Raw genomic sequence first — 23,005 nt, forward strand, 5'->3', positions numbered from 1 at the left:
ACATCGTTAATTAATAACCTAAGAAAGCATTTAGGTCCCACCACAACATTTTCGTCATTATTATATTTTACAGGGAAGCCAAAATGCTTTCATACACGTGATTTGAATGGTGCGGGAGACGATCTCTCTGCAATTGTTATAAATGTTGGATTAACCTACAAGTTCAAGCTCAAACAAGTTATTAATCCGCGGGTCATGTGCTTTCCAAACCGTGGGTTGTGATCCGTACGGTTCACGGATCATCCATAATTCGTTACACCCCTAATATATACTGTCTTTAACAGAAAAGTAAAATCCAAATGTTTGGAACCACATGAGGGGGAGTAAATAGTGAGTACATTTTTATTTTGGGGTGAACTATATATATATATATATATATATATATATATATATATATATATATATATATATATATATATATATATATATATATATATATATACAGCTTGATCCAGGACAAAATAGTTAAACAGCTCAGTTATTTGAATGTCTTTAAGTTACATCACTTACTACATTGACAAGGAGCACCATACACATGATTTTCCCATGAGATCAAATGTGTACACTACATGAATGTTCATCTACATTTTGAGCATGTGTGCACATTTGTGCATCTGTGTGCATGTCATTTTGACGGGGCTGTGGGGACGGGCTGCAGTTAAGTGTCGGTGGTTTTGCTCTCCATGCTGGAAGAAGATTTATAGCTAAATTATGATGTGTAAAATGTACTCACATTATAGCAGAGGAACAGCACTGCCTGGAGCTGCAGTTTCAGCACTTATTCTGAAAGCGATGGACTACAAATCCACACTCACTCACACATGCACGCACATGCGCACACGTACACGCTCTCATAAATATTCCTGACAAAAGACATTTAGGCTCTCGAAATGACAAAACACACAGGCGCAAACAGGCTTGCAATAGAAGCAGCCTTCTATTACAACAGATGGACGGACCTCCCGTGCCAGTACTTTCATTAAAAGAGATTTCACTTTTAAATGAAATTTAATGCACAGTTAATGTTTTCTGTGGTTTTAGGAGAGGGTTGAGCATAATCTTTAAAAGTTCACTACAAAGTCTCCTGATTCTATATACTTTTTTCATTATTCTATTTATTTTGTACTTTCAGATCACAATAAGAAAAGAAGAGATCACAAGAAGAAAACACTTCTGCCATTCAAAATAATCAGAAAAAAGCAGGAACTGGAGATTTGTTGCTTATTCCTGTTGTACTGAATCCATATCAAACTATGGCCCCAATATAAAGTACACACTGTAACTTTTGTGTAGGTTTTACTCCTAAATTGTGCATTATTAAGTCCCCTAAAAATGTCTAACAAAACTTTTACATAATGAACACACATTAGCATATATCTGACGTGCATCATTTAGAGCAGGGGTCAGGAATCTTTTTTCAGCAAAGAGCCATTTCTGATTTTTTTTTTATCAAATGTATTTTTTTAAAGAGTCATTGGGGTGTGTGTATATTACAAAACCTTTTATTTATATTCATGTACAACTTAAAAATAAACCAATATGACGCATCACTATGTATTGATAAAGGATTTCTAGATTTTTTTTTCTTTTTGCCATTGCCACTCATGAATGTTGTTTGAATTTATGTGCATGAGGTTAGTATAGAAATGTTAGTTGCTTGCTCTTAACTGGTGTCGCGATTCAAGTTAAACCACAGCATCACATATATTAAAACGTCATTTTATTGTAAACTGAGTTCATATTCATTTTGCTGTAGAAAATACAATAAAAAGGAAGTGTAATAGTATTTTTAATAGGAATCTGATTTCTAGTAACAGTTATAATTTATTAAACTTTAAAATATTATTAAAGAGAGACAGCTGGAGAGCCACATATTTTTGGTCAAAGAGCCACAAGTGGCTCCCGAGCCATGGGTTAATGAAAGACTTAATGAAAGAAAGGAAGTAAATGTGAAAATAGCGAGGGACAAAACAGATAAACTGATATTTGTATGCAAACAGACTGTGAAACATATGTCATGAACCCTGACAAACAGATGAACACACACAGAGAGGAAGAGAGGTGACATTAAAGCTGATTGAAGATCAACCAGTCTTGAAAGGAACACAAACACTGCAATTCAGAAATGGTGCAGTTTAGAACTAAATGATAAAGTCAAATCTGCTCAAGCAAATAGGGTATTTAGTAGGGGTGTAACAGTACATGTATGTATCCTGAACCATCATGTTACAGGCATCATGGATCACTTCATGTACTCTAACAACCAATACAGTTAGATGTTCCATTCACCAGAGATAATCAGATAAAATACATTAGGGGCCACTCTGGTGTATGTCTAAATAATGTGAGCAGCAGTGCTCAGGAATGGTTTTTAAAGGTTCCTCCTCCCACCATGTTGCTGTCAAAAAAAAAACAGTTGCCATGCCAACATCCTACTGTAAACGGTAGCTTGCAACATTGAACATCCAAGTTCTTTTGAAAAGTTCTTCTGAAATTGAGGAGCGCTGCATATGAAAGTTGAAATTCTTGATGCACTGTCCAAAGCAACATGGCACTCATGTTAGTGAGGTGCTACAAAAGACTTGGTAGTGTATAATGGTCACGCACGTCCGTCAAGCACATGTTTGCATAGAAAAACATTGAAAAAATATAAGATATATATATATGCCTACATAAACCAGTCAGTGGTCCTTTCCCCTACACACATGCCCAAGAGCAATGCGTGAACACGAGCTGTCCACTGCACCTGCTGCTGCATTAACAACAGATGGACGGACATTCCGTGCTAGTACTTTTATTAAAAGAGATTTCACTTTTGAATGAAATTTAATGCACAGGTAATGTTTTCTGTGGTTTTAGGAGAGGGTTGAGCATAATCTTTAAAAGTTCAATACAAAGTCTCCTGATTATATATACTTTTTTTTCATTATTCTATTTATTTTGTACTTTCTGATCACAATAAGAAAAGAAGAGATCACAAGAAGAAAACACTTCTGCCATTCAAAATAATCAGAAAAAAGCAGGAACTGGAGATTTGTTGCTTATTCCTGTTGTACTGAATCCATATCAAACTCTGACCCCAATATAAGGTACACACTGTAACTTTTGTGTAGGTTTTACTCCTAAATTGACATTGTGCATTATTCCGTGTGACAAGCATCTTTATATCCCCATCTACATGGTTTGTAATGTAATGTAACGTAATGTGGGTATTTATATAGCACATTTATCGTGTAAGGCCATCAGTACCGCCGATCCTTATACGCAGAGTACACAGGCTGCGTAGGGCCACAACTCCGGAGGGGGGCACCATCTCGGTTCCTCAAAACTCAAAAAAAATTTATATTAACATTTAATAATATTAAATAACATAAACTGACTGTAAATAAAATATATAGATAATATATTGTTAAACACATTAAAAAATATATTTTATGACGAACGCAAAAAACAAACATGTGATGTCATTTTTTTCCATGTACGCGTGGCGCGGTCCAGTCCACTTATCTATGCCCGGGAAAAGACAACAGCAGTCTGGAACCGAGAAGAGGAAAAAAGTACAAGATGAATCGCGTGCATCACTTTCAGGTGACTTATGTTCATGAATCTGGAAAACATATTTTTGGTTGTTCAAGTAAATTGGTAAAGCTAATGTTTAACTTCGCCACAACTGCACCAAATCTGCCTTATTTGTTGTTGTTTACGTTCAGTTTCTTGCCTTGCTGCTATGCATTGTGCTTTAAACTATGATAGGACATGCTTTATGACTTTTCGCGTTTGCCCCTCTTCCCCATGTTGCTGATAATTGCACAAACTTGTGCAATACATTACAATTTTGTTTGTTCACCAGCTACATACATAAGCACTGTGCAATTATTTCACTGTATGTATTATTTATTATTATATAGTTATTATATTATATCAAGTAATTATATATTATATAATTATTTGCAGTTGTTTATTGTTTTGTCTATTTCTATACATTTCTTATTGCTGCTGTTGTTATTGCTTGTATCACTGCAATGACAATAAAGTTTCTTTAGTCTGTACATCGGTGGATTGGTGTGTTTTAGGCCGGTTATACATTTTTGTACATTACAAAATGAAATAACAAAACTGACTAATATTCTGTGATTTCTGAAAGATCAATAATATAAAATGAGTCAAATTACTGTACGCCACAGACCATAAACCATTTTTATTGCATGAATTTATTAATGATTTTTAATTAATTATTGATGATTTTTTTTTCTGAATGTTAAAGTTTTTGTTTAAAAATACACTAATTTTAATATAATTTTTAATTCTTAAAAACCACAAATGTCTATGATTAATACTGACAGCAAGGGTCAGTGTTTGTCACCATGGATGATAGTCCAAGTTAAATCCACATTTTGGCTGTAGTTTAGACACATTATGAAGAGTGCTTGATTTGCTTGTTGTCTTAATGGTGTGTCATGAGTTTTTCTTTAAATGACTAATTTCTTCTGCATGGTACATGGAGGTTTAATGCTGAAATTTGTCACAAAAGAATATGAGATAGCATAACCAGCACTGCTCCAGAGACACCAGCAGCTGCACAGACACAGGATGCAACACTGAGGACCATCCATCTCTACAGGTACAGAGAGGGTTTTATTCCCTACCTTTTGTAAATGTTTGAAATTGGGAATGCTTCTGCAGAAGAGATGTCTGTGTTTATTTTGATGTAAACTATTATTTTGTAATGTAAATATCTGAATGTTTAAGTATAATTTTGAGTGTTTAAATGCATATTTAAGTAGATAAATAAACAAATACATGTTTAAATACATATGCTTGTGTGTATTTGTTCCTCTGTGGGGGCACCACAGTAAAATTTCGCATAGTTTCGAAGTGCTTCACAATCATGAGGGGGTCTTTCAACACCACCACCAGTGTGAGGCATCCACTTGGGTGATGCGACTGCAGTGTGCTCACAACACACCAGCTATTGGGGGAGTGGAGAGACAGTGATAGAGCCAATTCAGTGGATGGGGATGATTGGGAGGCCATGATAGGTAAAAGCCAATGAAGAGAATGGCTTGTTCAAATAAGCTTTTGGTATATGCGGATGATGCAGCAATAATAGTGTCTCATGAGAGGAGGGAATTTATTGAAAATGAAATGAGTAAACAAATTGAGGAAGTCTCTGAATAGTTTTGCCTTAATAAATTGCCCTTACATTTGGGTAAAACTGAATTTATTTTATTTGGTTCAGCTGCGAAACTTAGAAAATGTGTCGGGTCAGAGATAAAAGTAGGGGATCAAATTATCACTCCAAAACAGGAAGTGAAATATTTGGGTTGTGTTTTAGATAGTAATTTAACAGGTGAAAAGATGGCTGTTGTAGTCCATTCAAAAACTTGTTCTAGAATTAGGTTTTTAGCAAGACAGGCAGAGCTCCTAGATACCCAAACTTAAAAAATTTTAGCAAGTGCATTAGTGCAGCCATACTTTGACTATGCAGCAGCTTTTTGGTACAGCGGTAGTTCTAAAAAAATGATAAATAAATTGCAGACGGCCCAAAATAAGTTGTGTAGAATGGTTATGAAAGTACCTCCACTGACACATTTAAATAATGAACATTATAGCCAAAGTAATATTTTAAAAGTTGAGAATAGGGTAAAAAAAATTTTAAATTAGTGATGGTTTTTAAGATTTTAAAGAAAATGGTCCCAGAATATTTCCTTAATTATTACGTTTTAGTTAGTGAGGTACATTGTCATTCTACAAGAGCACCTAGCAGGGATATTTATCCATATAGATTTAAGAGTGAATCAGGTAGAAATTCTTTTTTGTGTACTAGCTCTGCTGCTTGGAATGCTTTGCCCATGATTTTTAAAGAGATTCAAATTCAGAGTGATTTTAAAAGGGAAATTTAAAAGTGGTTGTTTTATAGTTGATGTTGAGGATTTTGTTGTGCTGAGTTGCTGAGCTGATGATGTTTGCATTACATTTATGATTTGCTCGTTAATTTTAAAAAAATATCGAGGACCACAATAGAAATAAGCCTGTGGCTTTTTTGTGTACTTTATCCTCAACAGTTTTTGAAATAATGTATGAATTGGTCTAACTGGACTTGTTTGTATATTTGTGTGAGAATTGTCAAATAAAATCAATCAATCAATCAATCAACATACTGACATTTTTACAATCATGAATTTATATGTCATAATTGCATGTTTTTAACCCAAAATAATGAAATCCAAATTTAAAAGTTATAGAAAGAAAAAGTCATAATTGTGAGACAATTCTAAATAAAAAGAAAAAAAGTCAGAATTGTGAGAAGCAAAGTCAGAATTGTACATTTGAGATTGTTATGGAGTTTAAATACAGCAATTCTGACTTTTTCAGATTTCTGAGTCACAATTCTGGCCTTATTTCCTGCAATTCTGAGTTTATATATTCGTATTGCAGTTTTATAAGTCAATATGCAGAAACAAACTTGCAATCCTGAGAAAGAAAAAAACAACTCTCAACTGTGAATTGGGGAAAAGTTGGAATTAACTTTTATTGTAATTCTTTATTGTGGGGTGGAATTATAACTCCACATTTAACACTTCATAAATCACTGCACATCTACTCAATGATTTTGACTTCTTAAAACGTCCTAACCCCCAAAAAAAACATTTTAAGTCAAGATGATTAATAATTACCACTATAAAAAGTGCAGAGGACATTTCTGCCTGAAACTAAAAAAGGAAGCACTTCTCTCTCACTCTCGTTCTCATTCAGCAATTTAGATGTACTGAACCCTAAACAAGGTTACTCGTTCTTAGCTTGTTAGAGGCCCAAATGAGGCTTCATTTCATTTCCACCCTCTTACCCATATTTATATGGATAAGAAAATATAAGCCTAGGCATAATATGCATATAATAAGACCTACCGTCTGTGACGCATGACAACAGGAGTTGAGGCACTTTTATATAAAGCTCACATACAGTGGTAATGGCAGAAGCCACCGTCATTCCGGGCAAATTGGATCCAGGTAAGTGTTTCTCCACTCACCTCTATGGGGCAGAAGGTTTTAATTAATGGATAGGAAGGTGAGCCTGGTTCTGTGCCCTCCATGACCTCAGTTGTCAGCTCACAGTGATGTGTTACTACACTGAGCCAAATACAGCAGATGCTGGCAGCCGGCTCCATGGAGACATCTTTTCAAAGAGCAGATCCACTGTACAGGGACATCAGGAGCTAAAGGACACTTACAGTCCTAGCGTACTATACAACACTGCTGATGTGTCAGAAAAACATTATACACATTAAATCCATGCACTTAAACTTATGTTGGAATTTATTCTTTGCTCAATTCACTTTCAGAAAGCAATATTTTTATACAGACTACAATTTGTCATGTTTAATGAACTTTCAATTCATCTATTTATGCTCCTGAATTCATCAGTCGTCTGCCAAAATGGATAGACAGTAAATCCATGTGTCCCATGTCTTTTTGTGGCTGTCGTTATACTAATCATAATTAAATTAAATATTAGTTTGAGCAAGTTGTGTTTTGGACAGTTGTTCCAAAATATAGTTCACGAGTTCTCATTAACATATAATGAACGGTGTAAAGAATGAGCATGTTTGGCATGCTGTCCAAGAGCAGGGCTATATATATATATATATATATATATATATATATATATATATATATATATATATAGAGAGAGAGAGAGAGAGAGAGAGAGAGAGAGAGAGAGAGAGAGAGAGAGAGAGAGAGAGAGAGAGAGAGAGAGAGAGAGAGAGTTAGCTGATCACTAATTGTGCTAGTCTTTTGTATAATCAGGTAAATTATCTGAACATGCTCCTTCCAAACTTTATCAATAAAAAGTTTGTTAAATGACTTTTCCAAGCAAATTTCAGTAAAGTGTTTTATTTTTTTATTCAGTTTTAGCAGTATTTATAACTCATAACTCGATATGATAAAGCCTGGTTGGTTAGTATGTTGAGTCAGTTTGATTTTTCAGCCCAAGTAGTGAACTTGCAGAATTAATTATCCTTAACTATCACTAACATGATGCATCAACTTGAATGACACAATGGAAGCCATACAAAAGACAGACAAACGAATCCACATGCAGTTCTAGACAATTTTTGAATGGGATATAGCCCCCGTTTTTTTTTTTTTTTTTTTATTCTGCATGTGCTTTTAGGTGCAATGACTGTTTTGCTGCCCTGCTGCTGCATCAGCTAGAGGCCGGAGAATGATGTGACGTGAAGTTCACCTAAACGCATAAATCTGTTTATGTATATATATATATATATATATATATATATATATATATATATATATATATATATATATATATATATATATATATATATATATCTGTTTATGTATATATATATATATATATATATATATATATATATATATATATATATATATATATATATATATATATATATATATATATATATATATATATATATATATATATACTGCTGGGTTCTCTAACAGTTGAGTTTAAAAAACAAAAGGAATTAAAATGTTGTTTTCGAAAATAACCCAATGTTTTACCCAAAGCTAATACAGTCCATCATTTTTTAGAATGTGTTTATTACGTCTTCAGCGTTTTCAACCAGTATTATAATTTTGATGTCTATGATAGAGATTAATACCACTCTTTAAAGCAACTTGACGCCTCAAATAAAAGTTGTAGCAATTACATAGTTATGTCAATAGGTGGAGACAAACAACCATCTAAATTTGTGTCACTGAATAATTGTTCAAAGATGATTCAGCTAGTAATGAAACATGAAGTCTTTGACCGAGTTATTGTGTCATTAAAAATGAGATTTAAACATATGAATTTAAATTCAATAATATATATTTATAAAGTTATACAATGTATATTTACAACTTTATTTTTACTAAATAAAATTATATACAAGGTGGTGTTATCTAACAGACAAATTTCCTCTCATAAATCTTTTAATTGCTCTTTTAATATATATATAGTGTATACGTATGTATGTATGTATGTATGTATGTATGTATGTATATATATATATATATATATATAATGAAAAATTGACAACACGGGGTCCTTCAACATGGTGCACATATTCCTCTGAGGGGTCTTTTTTTATGTTTATAAGAAACAGGTATTTATAAGGAATGTCAAGCAAGACCTCCCGTGAACACAACCCAATCACATTAAACCCAACAGAAGCTTGTACAACACAAACTGGATGTGGCAAAACATGATTAGATGCCACAGTTGTTTTGTTGGAGATGAGGAGCATGGATGGGACAGGCGCCACTGAGACCTCACAGTGCGCAAAAACAAACTGCCATCTTAAACAGATCCTGGAAGAGATTAGGATGAGGGGAAAATGTTGAGAGCGGGAGGCAAACGGGAGATCTCCTCCATCTGTGCCTGATGCTACAGTTTCCCCTCCTGTCTGCTTTATGCGACTGCCACCATGTGCTCATACTAACCGAGACTGATGTAAGTAGCACTGACTTATCTAACTGTGTGACTGAGTGATAAAGAAAAACGATGCATGGCAGCTTACAGTGGAAATGTACATGATATGCGTACACAGATAGGCTGGTATGCGATTATGAGTTCATATGTGACATCAGTAAACTGTATCTTCATCAAACAGCCACAAATAGCTCAGTGAAAAGGTTGAGAATGTTGAATCATGTTCTGTGAGTGAGGATTCTTAGGAAGAAAAAAAAAACAGTCACTAACAGCACTAACAGCATTTATTTAATGAGGATTCATGCAGATGTATACAGGAAAAGGCAGTAAAAGGAGAAAAAAAAAACAATAGTGTCACTGTTTATCATTTTAATTCTTCTTCTTCTTCTTCTTAATAATAATAATAATAATAATAATAATATGATGATGATGATGATGATGATGATGAATATTATGTTGCTTTGGAAGCTTTTTTGATATTAATTGATGATTTTCTTTTCTTTGAGGTTAACTCTGCCTTGCACCTGCTGCTCATTCTGACTGTCGGCTTTATAAGCGGAAGCTGAGTGTGCATCGGGGCGGCTCTTTTTTTTCCAGCGTGTGTCTGACTGATCCTCCCGATCTTTGCTCGCTTGAGAGTATGACCCGTACTTGCTGAAAATCTCTATGTATCTTGTCCTGATGAAGGTCCGAGAATTCTGTGCGAGTCTTGTGCAGCCGCTGCTGAGGAGCCATGCTGGAGTTGTTGCTGTTTATTCAATTCTTTGTTGATTTATGGTTTATCTATATTTTATTTATGTTTTTTGTATGTTAATTATTTTGATTGAGTAACATTGTTAAATTAATTATTTATATTTTTGTTGCCACTTTATGTTTATGGGACACTTTTTTTTTTTTTGGTCTCTAAATAAATAGAGAATTGTACTTCTGAGTTGCGTGTCCTTTTAGGTTGCTAACCCCTTCCCTAGACGAGCCTTAAAAATTTTGGGTTCGTAACAATAGAGACATAAAAGTCGATGTTAGCTCACTAAACATCTGAACTTAAACTCAATTTACTTTGATCTTTTATGTGAAGCTGCTTTGACACAATCTACATTGTAAAAGCGCGATACAAATAAAGGTTAATTGAATTGCAGAAATTTCTTTTAGGTTAATGTTAGCAATGTTCAAACATTCTCAATGTTCAGATTAGTTTACTAAGAGCAAACCAGAAAAAAGTCTGAAAAAGTTGAAATCAGATAATATTGAAGAACAGCAGTTGCTAATTTACCTGTAGCGTTGCAATTAGCAGGACTATATGAACATGCACCTCCCAAATGTTCATTATAATCTCATTATATACCATCATACTAATTCCGCCAGCTTCACAATCATTAGAGAACCTTCATCTGACACTATAATTAGTGGGAGTGCTCTCAATTATCTTGTTACCAAAGCAACAAAGTTTACAAAGCTAAAACTCTAAATGGATTTTAGCCATTATTCAAGGTGCATGCTTATATAATCTATTAAAGATTCAACTGTGTATGCGAATGAGGGGCTTGAAATTCACCTCACATTTTTAGGAATGAAACAATCTAACTTCAATATTATGGGACAGCTGGTTCACCCAATCAAATGAGACACAAAACTGTTTTACTTTGGTTTGAGGGTCAGCACCAAGGCACCACTCATTTAAACATTTCATTAACACTTTACTTGAAATGGGGGTTCACATGACAGTTCATTCATTCATTCATTTTCCTTTGGCTTAGTCCCTTTATTAATCTGGGGTCGCCACAGCGGAATGAACCGCCAACTTATTCAGCATATGTTTTACACAGCGGATGCTCTTCCAGCTGCAACCCAGTACTGGGAAACACCAACACACACTCATTTACAAACATCCACTACGGCGAATTTAGTTTACTCAATTCATCTATACTGTATGTATTTGGACTGTAGAGGAAACTGGAGCACCCAGAGGAAACCCACATGAACACGAGGAGAACATGCAAACTCCACACAGAAATGCCAACTGGTCAAGCTGGGACTCAAACCAGCGGTTCTCTTGCTGTGAGGCGACAGTGCTAATCACTGAGCCACTGTTCTGCATTATGACAGTTTATTGTAATGTTATTATTGATAGTTAATATGCTATATTGGGTTTATGACAGATTGTAAACATGACATGACAGTCTTATGAACACCCCATTCAAGTAAAGTGTTACCAACATTTCAAGCCCCGCCACAAACTGAAGACAGACTTTTACATTTTGCATGATGTAATTATGTAAATTACAGAACTGAGATTAAATAAACACACTCTTCCAAAGCTTTCACATTCATGCTCCAGGTCTAGCTTTGGCTGTGATGTTGGGTGACTGAACAGGTGTGTGTGTGTTTTATACCTCAAGCACAGAATGACTTGTACAGGTCGAATAAAAAGAGGGGAAATGAGGGTGTTGTGCTCATGTGTTCATCCAGTCAGAGGCCAGGAATAGCACTGCTGTAGGGTCAATATGACTTCGTCAGGTACACACACACACACGTCTACAAACAAGTGCATAGATAAACACTACTGAATATTATTACTAAATATGACTATTTAAAAACCCACAAAGCCATTTCCTTTTAATGAGTCATTGAGAATTGTAGTATTTGTAGAGTTAAATGAGGGAAAAAACTGTAGGCTCTCTATAAGTAGAACCACATTTCAAGTGTCACCACATTAAATACATGTGACAACAGATCTTAATCTGTTAACTACAAACACCTAGAATGCGTTCTAAAGCTGATTATAGTCAGCTACCTCACAATATGAAGTACATTCAGTGATAACTAGGGCCAGATGGACATTTGTTGCTCTTTCTGCGCAGAATTTTACAACAAAATCTGTGGATTTATGTGGAATGGTTTTGGGATTACCGTAACTAAAAACTTAATATTCATTCATTCAATCATTCCATGGTCACTACAGCGGAATGGACCGCCAACTTATCCAGCACGTTTTTCCGCAGCGGATATCCTTCCAGCTGCAACCCATCTCTGGAAAACATCCATACACACTCACTCACACACGGACAATTTAGCCTTCCCAATTCACCTGTTCCACATGTCTTTGGAGTGTGGGGAAAACCGGAGCACCTGGAGGAAACCCATGCGAACAAGGGAGAACATGCAAACTCCACACAGAAACGCCAACTGACCCAGTCGAGGCTCTAACAAGCGACCTTCTTGCTGTGAAGCGACAGAACTACCTACTGCACCACTGCGTTGCTAAAACATAATATATGAAATAAAAAATAATACCTTTTTAACTTTTATTCAATGTTTACAATGTAAATCCAATTAGATCCACTTATTTGGTAAACAAAGCCTCTCATATAATTTATTTACTAAGCGATAGGAAATATTACTGCACAGCCTGTTTTGTAATTAAATCATAAAAACATTTTTGATATTAGTCAATAATATAACTGATATTAGTTTAAAAAAAAAAAAAAAAAATAAAGTTTACACACATTTACACAAGTAAATAAATAGACTCAATGATGGGCTAAAAATCTGCTGAAATTTCTGCACGTGCAGGTTCTGTGTGGACTTACTGATGCCTAAGAAACTTCAGGCCAAATTTAATTTCAGGCCAATTTAATTTAAGAGCAAAATGTGGAAGAAATGTTTATTTTTTTACTATTGTGGTGATAAAACAAAAAAAAGTAAATAACCATTTAACAATCCCTCAATATAGTGTCCCCTAAATATGGTCTTTCGGATGTATCTTTCGTTATATCTTTCGGATATAACGTTTTTTGGATGGATTTTTACCTTTTTTTTATGACTTATGGGATAAAGTGCGCCAATATACACTTACTGGTCTCTTTACTAGGTAGACCTGTATATATCCAACATAGGCTCATTCTGAAAACATAGCCCTATATATAATTCTGGAGATCGAGAATTATGTAGCCAGAGCTACGCATGGTTGCATTTCGTCTTTAAATTGAATGAATGCTACGGGGTGGTATGACGCCGTTCCTTTTCTCGCTTACCAGCTGACTACTTATATGGGTGGCTTTTCAGCTGTTAACAGTTTGTTACCAGTAGCTCGACATGTCCGGACTTGAGAAGTAGATAGAAGTTGACTGTGACAATGAGGTTCAAGTCTGGTGAAGAACGGTTTCAGAAAGCAGGTAAGACTAAAACAAAGCTAAAAAATAAAATGAACAAGTAAATAACAGGGTGAGAATCTGGTAATATCTGAAAACGTGGTAAAACCAGGGGGATTTTCTTTTTCTGGATTGCTTTTTAAAATAGGGAAGGCGGGTGCTTTTTAAAATGCTACTGTGCTTTTCTGTGCTTTTTAAATCTGTGCTTTTTAAAATGCTACTGGTTGGGTTTAGGGAAGGGTGGGTCAGTCGATTCGTCAGTCAGTCAGTCATAAGACAGTCAGTCGACAGCGGCCTCTGGTGCGAATGACACTCGGGAGATACATGACACATCGGCCTCTAGTGGATTCGCGAAAAACAAAAACTGCAAAAAAACATACATCCTGACACGTATTTTTGCTGTCTCCAGAAATGTATATAGGGGTACGTGATCAGAATGAGCATGGGTTGTAAATATCTGTAGGTAAACCACAAAACTCTAGCCACTCCATTATGACATCAACTCATGATGTACACTACATACTATACAACTGTTGTTTTATAACTGTTATATAAGACTGCGGTCCCTCCACCAACCCCACACAAGCAAACACACACTCACACACACACAGTAGAATACATCTTTCACTTGAAGCTTGCATTTCGCATTCTAAATGACATCATCACATAAACAATCAAACATACATAATGAAAATCCCTGGACTCTGTCTGCCCTCTGTTGTCCTCTAACTAAAAGGCTATTTCAAAAGGACATGTCCTCCATCTTCCACAGACGTTGTTTTCCCCTCTTTCGTCAAGGGCAGCCGGCCATGTGTCATATTTTACCCTGATCTTACTTTGATGGCCTGTCTCTTTTCTCCTTCAGACAACACACACACACACACACACATTCAGTCAAAGATATCCATCCAGCCTTTCTGTTCTCCACACAGTGGGCCACTCTCCATCTCTCCTCGTCTAATCTAACACAGATCAGTGGCTTAAACGTATTAGGGTACGAGGTGAGGTAAATCTCCTTCACTCACTAACGCTGAAAAATGACACTGCGGGATTAGCAGCGGCCACAATCAGAGCATTAAACACACATGCGCATTTACACCAAGACGCAGTCAATAAAGCATTCTTAATCACTAAGGAATTCAACAGGGAGGAGAAACGGAAGACGGAGAGAGCGTATCCTTGTGGAGCGCCAGACATCTATCAAATCTCTGCTGTGAGCGCTGGACCGCTCGTATAGGCGAGGAGGTGGTGCGCCAGTCAACTCCGGGAAATAAGAAAATGATTAAGAATGATTTAATGTCACCCAATGTAGAGAAAATGCGCATCTGTCCGACAGAGAATGATGTTATTACACCACCTTCCTTGCACCTCTTCGCCTCTCCGTCTCTCCGCTGCCTTTCTCTCCTTCTCGCTGCAGTTTCGTCTCTAAGAGCGATGGAGCTTGTACATAAACTCGGTGACTGGAAACTGGGAGAAAAGCCACAGTGATAGACTAACACGAGGAGCCCACATCAAATCGATACAATTTGCGTCAGGTTGAATACTGCACTCGTAATGAAATATGGCCACACTAACCATTACAACGAAATTAGATGGGGGACACTGGGATATTCGGTGGTACATCTGGATGCAGGAAGACTGTTTATGAATTAACTACTGCATCGATTTTTGGTTTGATTTAGCGTTTGGCAACACGTACACGTTAAAGGGGTAGTTTAACAAATAATGAAAGTTCTGACATCCTCTCTGGTTATGCATCATACCCCTCCAAACCAATCAGATTGTTTTTTTCTTCTTCTGGAAAAGGAGTTATTGAGCATATCTCCCAGGATAAAATTGGACAGACTCACTCATTATCTTGCCTTGGACATCTACATTTTTCACATTTCTGCACATTTACACCTGCCACCACACAAGAGCCAGAGGTTAAATTGGTCTGAAACAATCTGGTATGGTGTTAAAACAAAAAAAACAGCAATTTGCTTGTCAATCCGTTTCATTCATGTACAAACGCATTCAGATGAAAATGAATTAAGAATTGTGATTCACTCTAGTCTATCTGGTAAATTTACTAAACATAAACAAATAAATATATAAATAAGGTGGCGCAGTAGGTAGTGCTGTCGCCTCTGGGTCAGTTAGCGTTTCTGTGTGGAGTTTGCCTGTTCTCCCTGCGTTCGTGTAGGTTTCCTCCGGGTGCTCCTGTTTCCCCCACAAGTCCAAAAACATGTGGTACAGGTGAATTGGGAAGACTAAATTGTCCGTAGTGTATGAGTGTGAGTGAGTGTGTATGGATGTTTCCCAGTGATGGGTTGCGGCTGGAAGGGCATCCGCTGCGTAAAACATGTGCTGGATAAGTTGGCGGTTCATTCCGCTGTGGCGACCCCGGATTAGTAAAGTGACTAAGCCGAAAAGAAAATGAATGAATGAATGAATGAATGATAAATAAATAAATAAATAAATAAATAAATTAATTAATTAATTAATTATTAATTAATTAATGCAAAAATACATAAGGAATTTCAAGTAAGTTTTTTCTGTAAATAAATTTTTTTGTAAGTTTATACAGGTTGTTTTCACATGACGTCATTGGTTATGCTTGAAATTCAGATGGAGGGCAGGAAGGATTCTTTATTCAAGGATTCTACATTAAAATGTTTCTCTTTTATGTTGTTTAAAATTGTTTAAATTAGTCAAAATAAGAAATGCAAACAGCTTTTATAGACTTCCAAAAGTTTTTGCTTATAAAGGAGAGAAAGTTTAAGAAACTGGCTTGTGAAAAAACTAGACAGTTATTATTGTACAGCACTTTTCCCCCTTACAAAAATAAATAAATAATATAATCTAGACTATGCATCCACGCTTTTGTATGCTTTCATCTGTTATTTCTTGATATCTGAAAGATATCCGCATTGGGGGAAAAACTATAGTAATTTATATAAACATGTTTTTGAACCACATACGAAAGTGTATAATGTGTTCAACTGAGTTGAATGCTACAGAATACTGTTGCATAGTAAACTGAAAAACTGAAATACTGTAACGTTAGGATTGTGCATTTGTGATGGTGTGTAATTGTAGCGTGGAAAACTGAAGCCTCTTGAATAATATGTTTATTACTACAGTTGTGTTGTACCAGAGCAACAATATATTTACAACAACATTTTAATTCATGTAATTATCTATAGTATGCTTCCAAACACTATAGTATTTTTCATATAACATAATAGCTTATACAGTTTCTACCGTCTCGATGACAGGTAAATATATTCTAGTTCAGTAGAAAACTCAGCCCTCTTTATGATATAATCATCATGCCCAACATATGTACTTATTTTCTACTCATATCTCCTTTGAAATATGGTATAAATCACAAATATACAAACTTTTCTCGATGTCTTCCATTCAGTGTTTTTTTTTTTCCTGCCATCAATCTGAATTTTGTGCATCAGCAGAACAACATAATTGAAAACAACCTATTACCTTATATATTTACGTTAAAATTATCTGACTAGTGGTTGTATTAGTTTGACTAAAATATTCTACTACTACTAACATTAATAACGTTTTAAATGTATATATTATTATTTTATCATATTAGACCAATATAATTTGTCTGCATGTCTCTGTGTCAGATAACCGCAACCAATATATTTGTGTTTACATACGTTTATATGTTTAATATGTTATAAACTTTAACAAAATCAGTTCAAATCACTTTACTGCTCATTGTGAGTGATGTAACGATGTAACAAAGTCCAGTAACCTTTTTTTTAATCTTCTCTCATATATTGCTTAGAATGCTCTGCAGGATCCCCGTTTACCATCCACTTCCACTGTATGTGAAGCAACATCTGGATATTCTGCTAAACATATCTGTTGTGTTCCACGGAGGGACAAAATCATACATGCTTGGAAGAGTGAGCAGATGAGGACAAAATCTTTGTACACAAACCAACCTTTCAAGAAACCTACTCACTGATTTTTTTTTTTTAATGCTTATTCTAGAAAGCGCACAAAGAGACAAAGGGACAAACACTTGTACACACAAAGACAAATATCTTACCTTGGCATTTCCCTCCATTAGTGGGGTCTCCATAATAACCAGGTAAACAGAACTGGCAGTGCAGCCCAGCTGTGAGATTCTTGCACTGCTCACATACACTGCCATTAATACACGTACTGTGTCCATTACACTGGCATGCTAAAAAATAGAACGTGAAGAGAGTAGACTGTTAATACAAACCATTATGTATAGGTTTTGATGAGTGATTGAATCATTTTAGAAATAAGTTAATCATTATACCATAATAGTAGAACAGACTAGTAAAATAACCAAAACACTGGACAAAAACTTTTTTTAAGCTAAGAAATTTTTATATACTATTCCTTCTATTCTAATCAAGGACTACTGGGACATTCCACACAAGAGATGGGTCCTCCTGGCATGGCAGAGTTCATCACAGTTCTAATACACAACTCTGCCATTTGCTTACAGTAACCATGCGCTTTTCACCATACACAATATATCTGCTCATGATTTTTTTTTCATTAAAAACTTTGTCATGCTTGGTGTCATTTGATAGTTTATGACTTCAACTGAAATCAACAGAGATATTGATGTATATCAGCATGCAATCTATTTACTATTTTTGAGTCATGGTGGCCGGAGGAGAGTGTGTTCATGTATTTCTCCGCCACTTTATCTCCTCAACTCTACTTTCATGTTTTAGGTTAGTATTTTACTCATATTTGACAATGCTTTGCTCAGGGAATAAGAAGGAAAGACTGATCGGGAAGAATGGCTTTTACTCTGCTTCTCCCGCACACCGGTGCATAGCCTTATATGTTGACAAAGGCAGTTTCATTGTCTTTGTTACACAGCAGTTCATATGTTACAGCTTTTCTTTATACAATTTGTTAGTTTGTTCATTCTACTGTCTGTAGATTTAAACATGTAACTTACTAAACAAGTTTGCCAGCTTTAAGGCGTTGAGATTCATTCTCTTTATCAATGATGATAACAATTTTAAGTCCGATGATAACAATTTTGAGTCCGATTAAATACAAAAGAGTCAGATAAATAATTGATTTAAACATGACCTTCTTCGACTGCTTTCAGTTTTTGATTATTGGATCAGAATAGCAGCGTAAGCTTCAAGCCTTACACTTTATTTTGTACAGCTTTGTATAGTGATTGAAATAAGAGAACAACAAAGACCCTAGAAGAAATATTTCAACTAAACCTACAGCAGTCAAATATTCGAAGGAATTGCACAGGCCCTTTCTTTGAATGACTTCCAGCAAAGATATTCTAGAAATCAATATTGTAGAAAATCTCAGATTTGGAATTAGCAAACTCGTTTGCAATTGCTGAAATGGTCATTCCTTTTGCCTTCACCTGGACAACCTGCTGTCAGAGAGTTTCGGTCACTTTAGAAAAGTTCACGATATTGCAAAGTCAGAAAAAAACCTAGAAAGTTAGGCTGCTGAATCAATTATCAGTTAATCAAAGAAATTACCACAACGTGCCAGATAAACAGCAATAACTGTCTGAAAGTGTTCTTTTTGCTAAATTCTTATTATTACAATATGTTATACTGTTCTTCTGAATAAATGAAAATCATACTTTTTTCTGTGTCCTCAAAATATTGGAAACTGCAGGTTGCTTTCACTGTACATTTGAGCCTGTGTGTTTTTAGATTTACCTGGGCAGGTTATGTAGGCCCAGTCGAAGCCTTTTTCCCTTGAACAGACACTGGTGTCGAGTACTCTCTCTCGGCTCTGTCTGCTCAGGCTCCTCATTGGTCCACGGTATGATCCCTCAATGCACTGGCCCTGTCCTGTGTCTGTGGGGTCTCCACACCAGCCACAATCAGGCTGTTCCAGACATTGGCCACATGTGCGATGACCTGAACAGTTCTGAGCTAAAAAGAAAAGAGATTTCAATGTATTAAAGCAATATATAAAACTGTTCAGTAACACTTTATTTGAAGGGGTATTTATAAGACCTTTATAATGATGAATGTGAATGAGAATTTACGCATGCTTACAACAACTGTAATTAATTGTTATTCAATCAGGTATAACATTTAATATACAAAAATAACATTGTTTGTTATGACAACTTGACATAAACAAATACATTACATCCTGTTTTTGTGTGTCATGACAATTTACATTACCAAGACAACAAAACTTGTCATAAATCTGTCATAAACATGATTGTCATGAAGCCATTATAAATCACAGTCTGACAAGTTTATCAAAGTAGCCAATCAGAGCAAGGCTGGATCTTGGAATGATGTGGTTTAAAGAGGCTTTAAGGCTTGATCCTTCAACAAACCATTTCAGACATTTTGAGAAAAGAGTTAATGTACTTTAATGCATATTCTTATGAGAAAGTCTAAGTTTTTTAACCTTGGTGGATGCAAACATATTGTACGATAGGTCTGAAACAAACTTTAACGATAATTATATAAATAATACTAAATAACACTGTTAACCTTTCAACTAAACAATAAAACAGCAAGTAAATTCAGCCATTAACAGTACAATAACAATAAGATCATCAGAGAACATTTGCTGCAACAAAATATCTTGGTTATGTAAGAGTAGATGGATTATATTCTTGCCACACTCAAACAACGATAAAACAGTTTCAGCTTTGCTTACCCAGAAACTTCACCTTTGAGTAGAGACAGCCCACACACATGGACCTATTTACAATGGGTCTGTCTTCTCCAGTGCAAACAACCTGCTATAATGCTTACCACTAAAGTGTGGATGAAACATGACATTTAAAGAGATGTTTTTACAGTCAAGCAAACATTTATTTGTTTGGCCCAAAAGAAACGGCCACCACAGGAGCCGTCATATTGATCTCTGGCAGGTAAATATAAAAAAAGTCCAGTGACAGTTGCTGAAGTTGGCAAAAGAATGGAGAGAGATACATAAAAAAAGACCCAAAACATCTGCATATTTTATCTAAATCTCCAAGGACAAATAAAAGCTAAGAACGCAAATGGAGTTTTAACTGTCAGTCAGTAAAACTAGCAAGACTTCTAGATCTATACATGAAGTATTCACAAAAATACAGTGTTAGCATGCCCTAAAAGTTGCTATGTCTATTTTGGCAGGCAGGGCTCCTGACTGTAACCAAAAACTCGCATTTTGCTACCATTTGTCCTGCTGCTGGTTTCCTTTCCTCAGAGGTCGCATTGGTGGCTAGCTGTGTGATCATGTCAATTCTAGCGCTCCCTCCTCTGAAAATCAACCGTATGGATAAAGATCTGGAAGGACTGGTGGGAGCAGGTTGTATTGCTAGAAAATGTAGTGACCTGAAATTAATTAAAGGTGAACACAAGTGCTCCTATTTATGTATTTTATGACATAAAACAACATAAAGAGTCTATATTTATCAAAAGGTTTAATATATATTGAAATTGCTGGCTTTAGTTTCACTCTAATGCACATTTTATAAGAGAATAGATTTGTCATTGACACTCAGAAAAGTCCAGAAATCACAATTGGGTTGTTTGCCATATAAACTTATCATTTATAAGTCAAGTTGGAATAGAAGGATAATAAAATAATAATTCCAAATCCGGCGTTTTTAAATAGCCCACTAATCTTACCATAGACTGTGAAAAATTCTTACATTCGGGTTAATGCTGACAGCTCTAAACAAGTGAATGTCACCACGTAGATGAGCTCCTGGACCAGCAGTATTCTTCAGTGTTTATCATACATTATTTGATGAAATAAATATTGCTGATGTAAAGTAGTGGAGTGATGCCATTTGTTAATCGCATTAACATCAACATAAGGCAGATAACCTATTGAATTAAACACTATTAAATTGTCAAATAAAAATAAAAATTGCAAGACAGAATTCAGTATCAAAGTGTGAAACATTTATTTTCAAATATATATATATATATATATATATATATATATATATATATATATATATATATATATATATATATATATATATATATATATATATATATATATATATATGCTGAGAGTTGCTCCTTCCAGTGTTTATTTATAATTGAATTTTATTTGTTAATCTATTTATTTCTTTAATAATTAATAATTTTTTTACTAATTTCTTTCTTTATATATAATTAAATTTGATTTATTTATTTACTTATTTATTTATTTACTTATTTATTTATAAAAAAATTGATTCATTTACTAAATTCTTTATTTGTTTAATTATTATCAATTTTGATTTATTTATTTACTCATTTATTTATTTATTTATTTATTTATAATCAAATTAAATTTATTTATTTATTTTATTTATTTTTTTATTTATGATCAAATTTCAATTTAGTTTTTAAAATATACACTTTTATTATTAGCATTATGAACTATTTATTTTATTTTATTTATTTTATTTCATTTTTTTTTCTCATTTTGTCATATAAATAAGCTGCAAATGTCATTTAACTCTATCATTTAGAGTCAATAATATTATATCATTATTATTCTACCGTTAGTGCCCTGTGCTTCTCTAAACCCTGACATACATTAAAAATGTCTGCACACTGGAGAAAACTATCTAGACACCAGTACAAAAGAGGCTTTTGAAAGAAAAGACGTGGCAAACAATGATGTAGCTGCAAATTAATCTAAGTCAAAAGAAATGTTTTACCCCACCCCACAGCTGGTGCCACCAACTGCACAACTTCTCAAATGTTAGTCTGGAGCCCTGGCATGTCTTTTATTTTGTGCCCATTTAAAGTCACTCTATGTCAATTTGTTACAAGCACTGAAACCTGCTCTTCTTGTGTGTTGTTGACTGACCTTTTAATTTCAAAATAAATCGAGTTTTGTGCCATTACATTATGAATGTGTATTCATACAATGTGCCTGACATTCAGAGCACTGGACATTTGGGACACATGGGACAGTATCATAAGATTTCCATTGCCAGTGCCAGTAGGGTTTTTCTATAATAAAGTTTTCTGAGGCCGTCACTAATGACCTCCCTTCATTTTTAGCCATTTGTGCATGTGGGGGAGCAGAAAATATATGCAGGCAATAGAGACAAAAGAAGCGTCCATCAATGAACCCCTCAACCAGACCCCGTCTAATAGGTCCTTAGACAGTGCGAGGGTCAAAAAGTGTCTCAGGGTTAATGGCGAGGGCAGATTCTGAGAGATGAGCAGTGTGTCATTAAAAACAGGGCAGAAAGGCACACTGAGGGGACGCCACTACAGTCAGTGTGATACTGAGAAAGATAGGAAAGAAAAGCACTATAAAGCGCCAGTGTTTGACCTACCTTATCATATTCGGAAAAAAAAAGTGCTATTTGGAGACATAAGGTGAAGCTGTTTAGAAATATTAATGGAAAATCGTAAAAGTTTTGCTATCTTTATAGAGTT

The 23,005-nt window shown here is 35.0% G+C and overlaps 1 protein-coding gene across 2 annotated transcripts in view; it reads right to left on the reverse strand.

The window, feature by feature from the left end:
* The window catches only part of atrnl1a (attractin-like 1a), a 431,550-nt gene that overhangs the window by 270,848 nt on the left and 137,697 nt on the right, over window positions 1-23,005 (reverse strand). For both annotated transcript variants that reach the window (XM_056471227.1, XM_056471228.1), the window contains exons 19-20: window positions 19,313-19,531; window positions 17,671-17,808 (exon numbers count right to left, since the gene is read on the reverse strand). In XM_056471227.1, the coding sequence (XP_056327202.1) occupies window positions 17,671-17,808; window positions 19,313-19,531 (357 nt within the window). The remainder of the gene's footprint in view (window positions 1-17,670; window positions 17,809-19,312; window positions 19,532-23,005) is intronic.

This window comes from Danio aesculapii, chromosome 13 (genome assembly GCF_903798145.1).
Source record: "Danio aesculapii chromosome 13, fDanAes4.1, whole genome shotgun sequence".
NCBI lineage: Eukaryota > Metazoa > Chordata > Actinopteri > Cypriniformes > Danionidae > Danio > Danio aesculapii.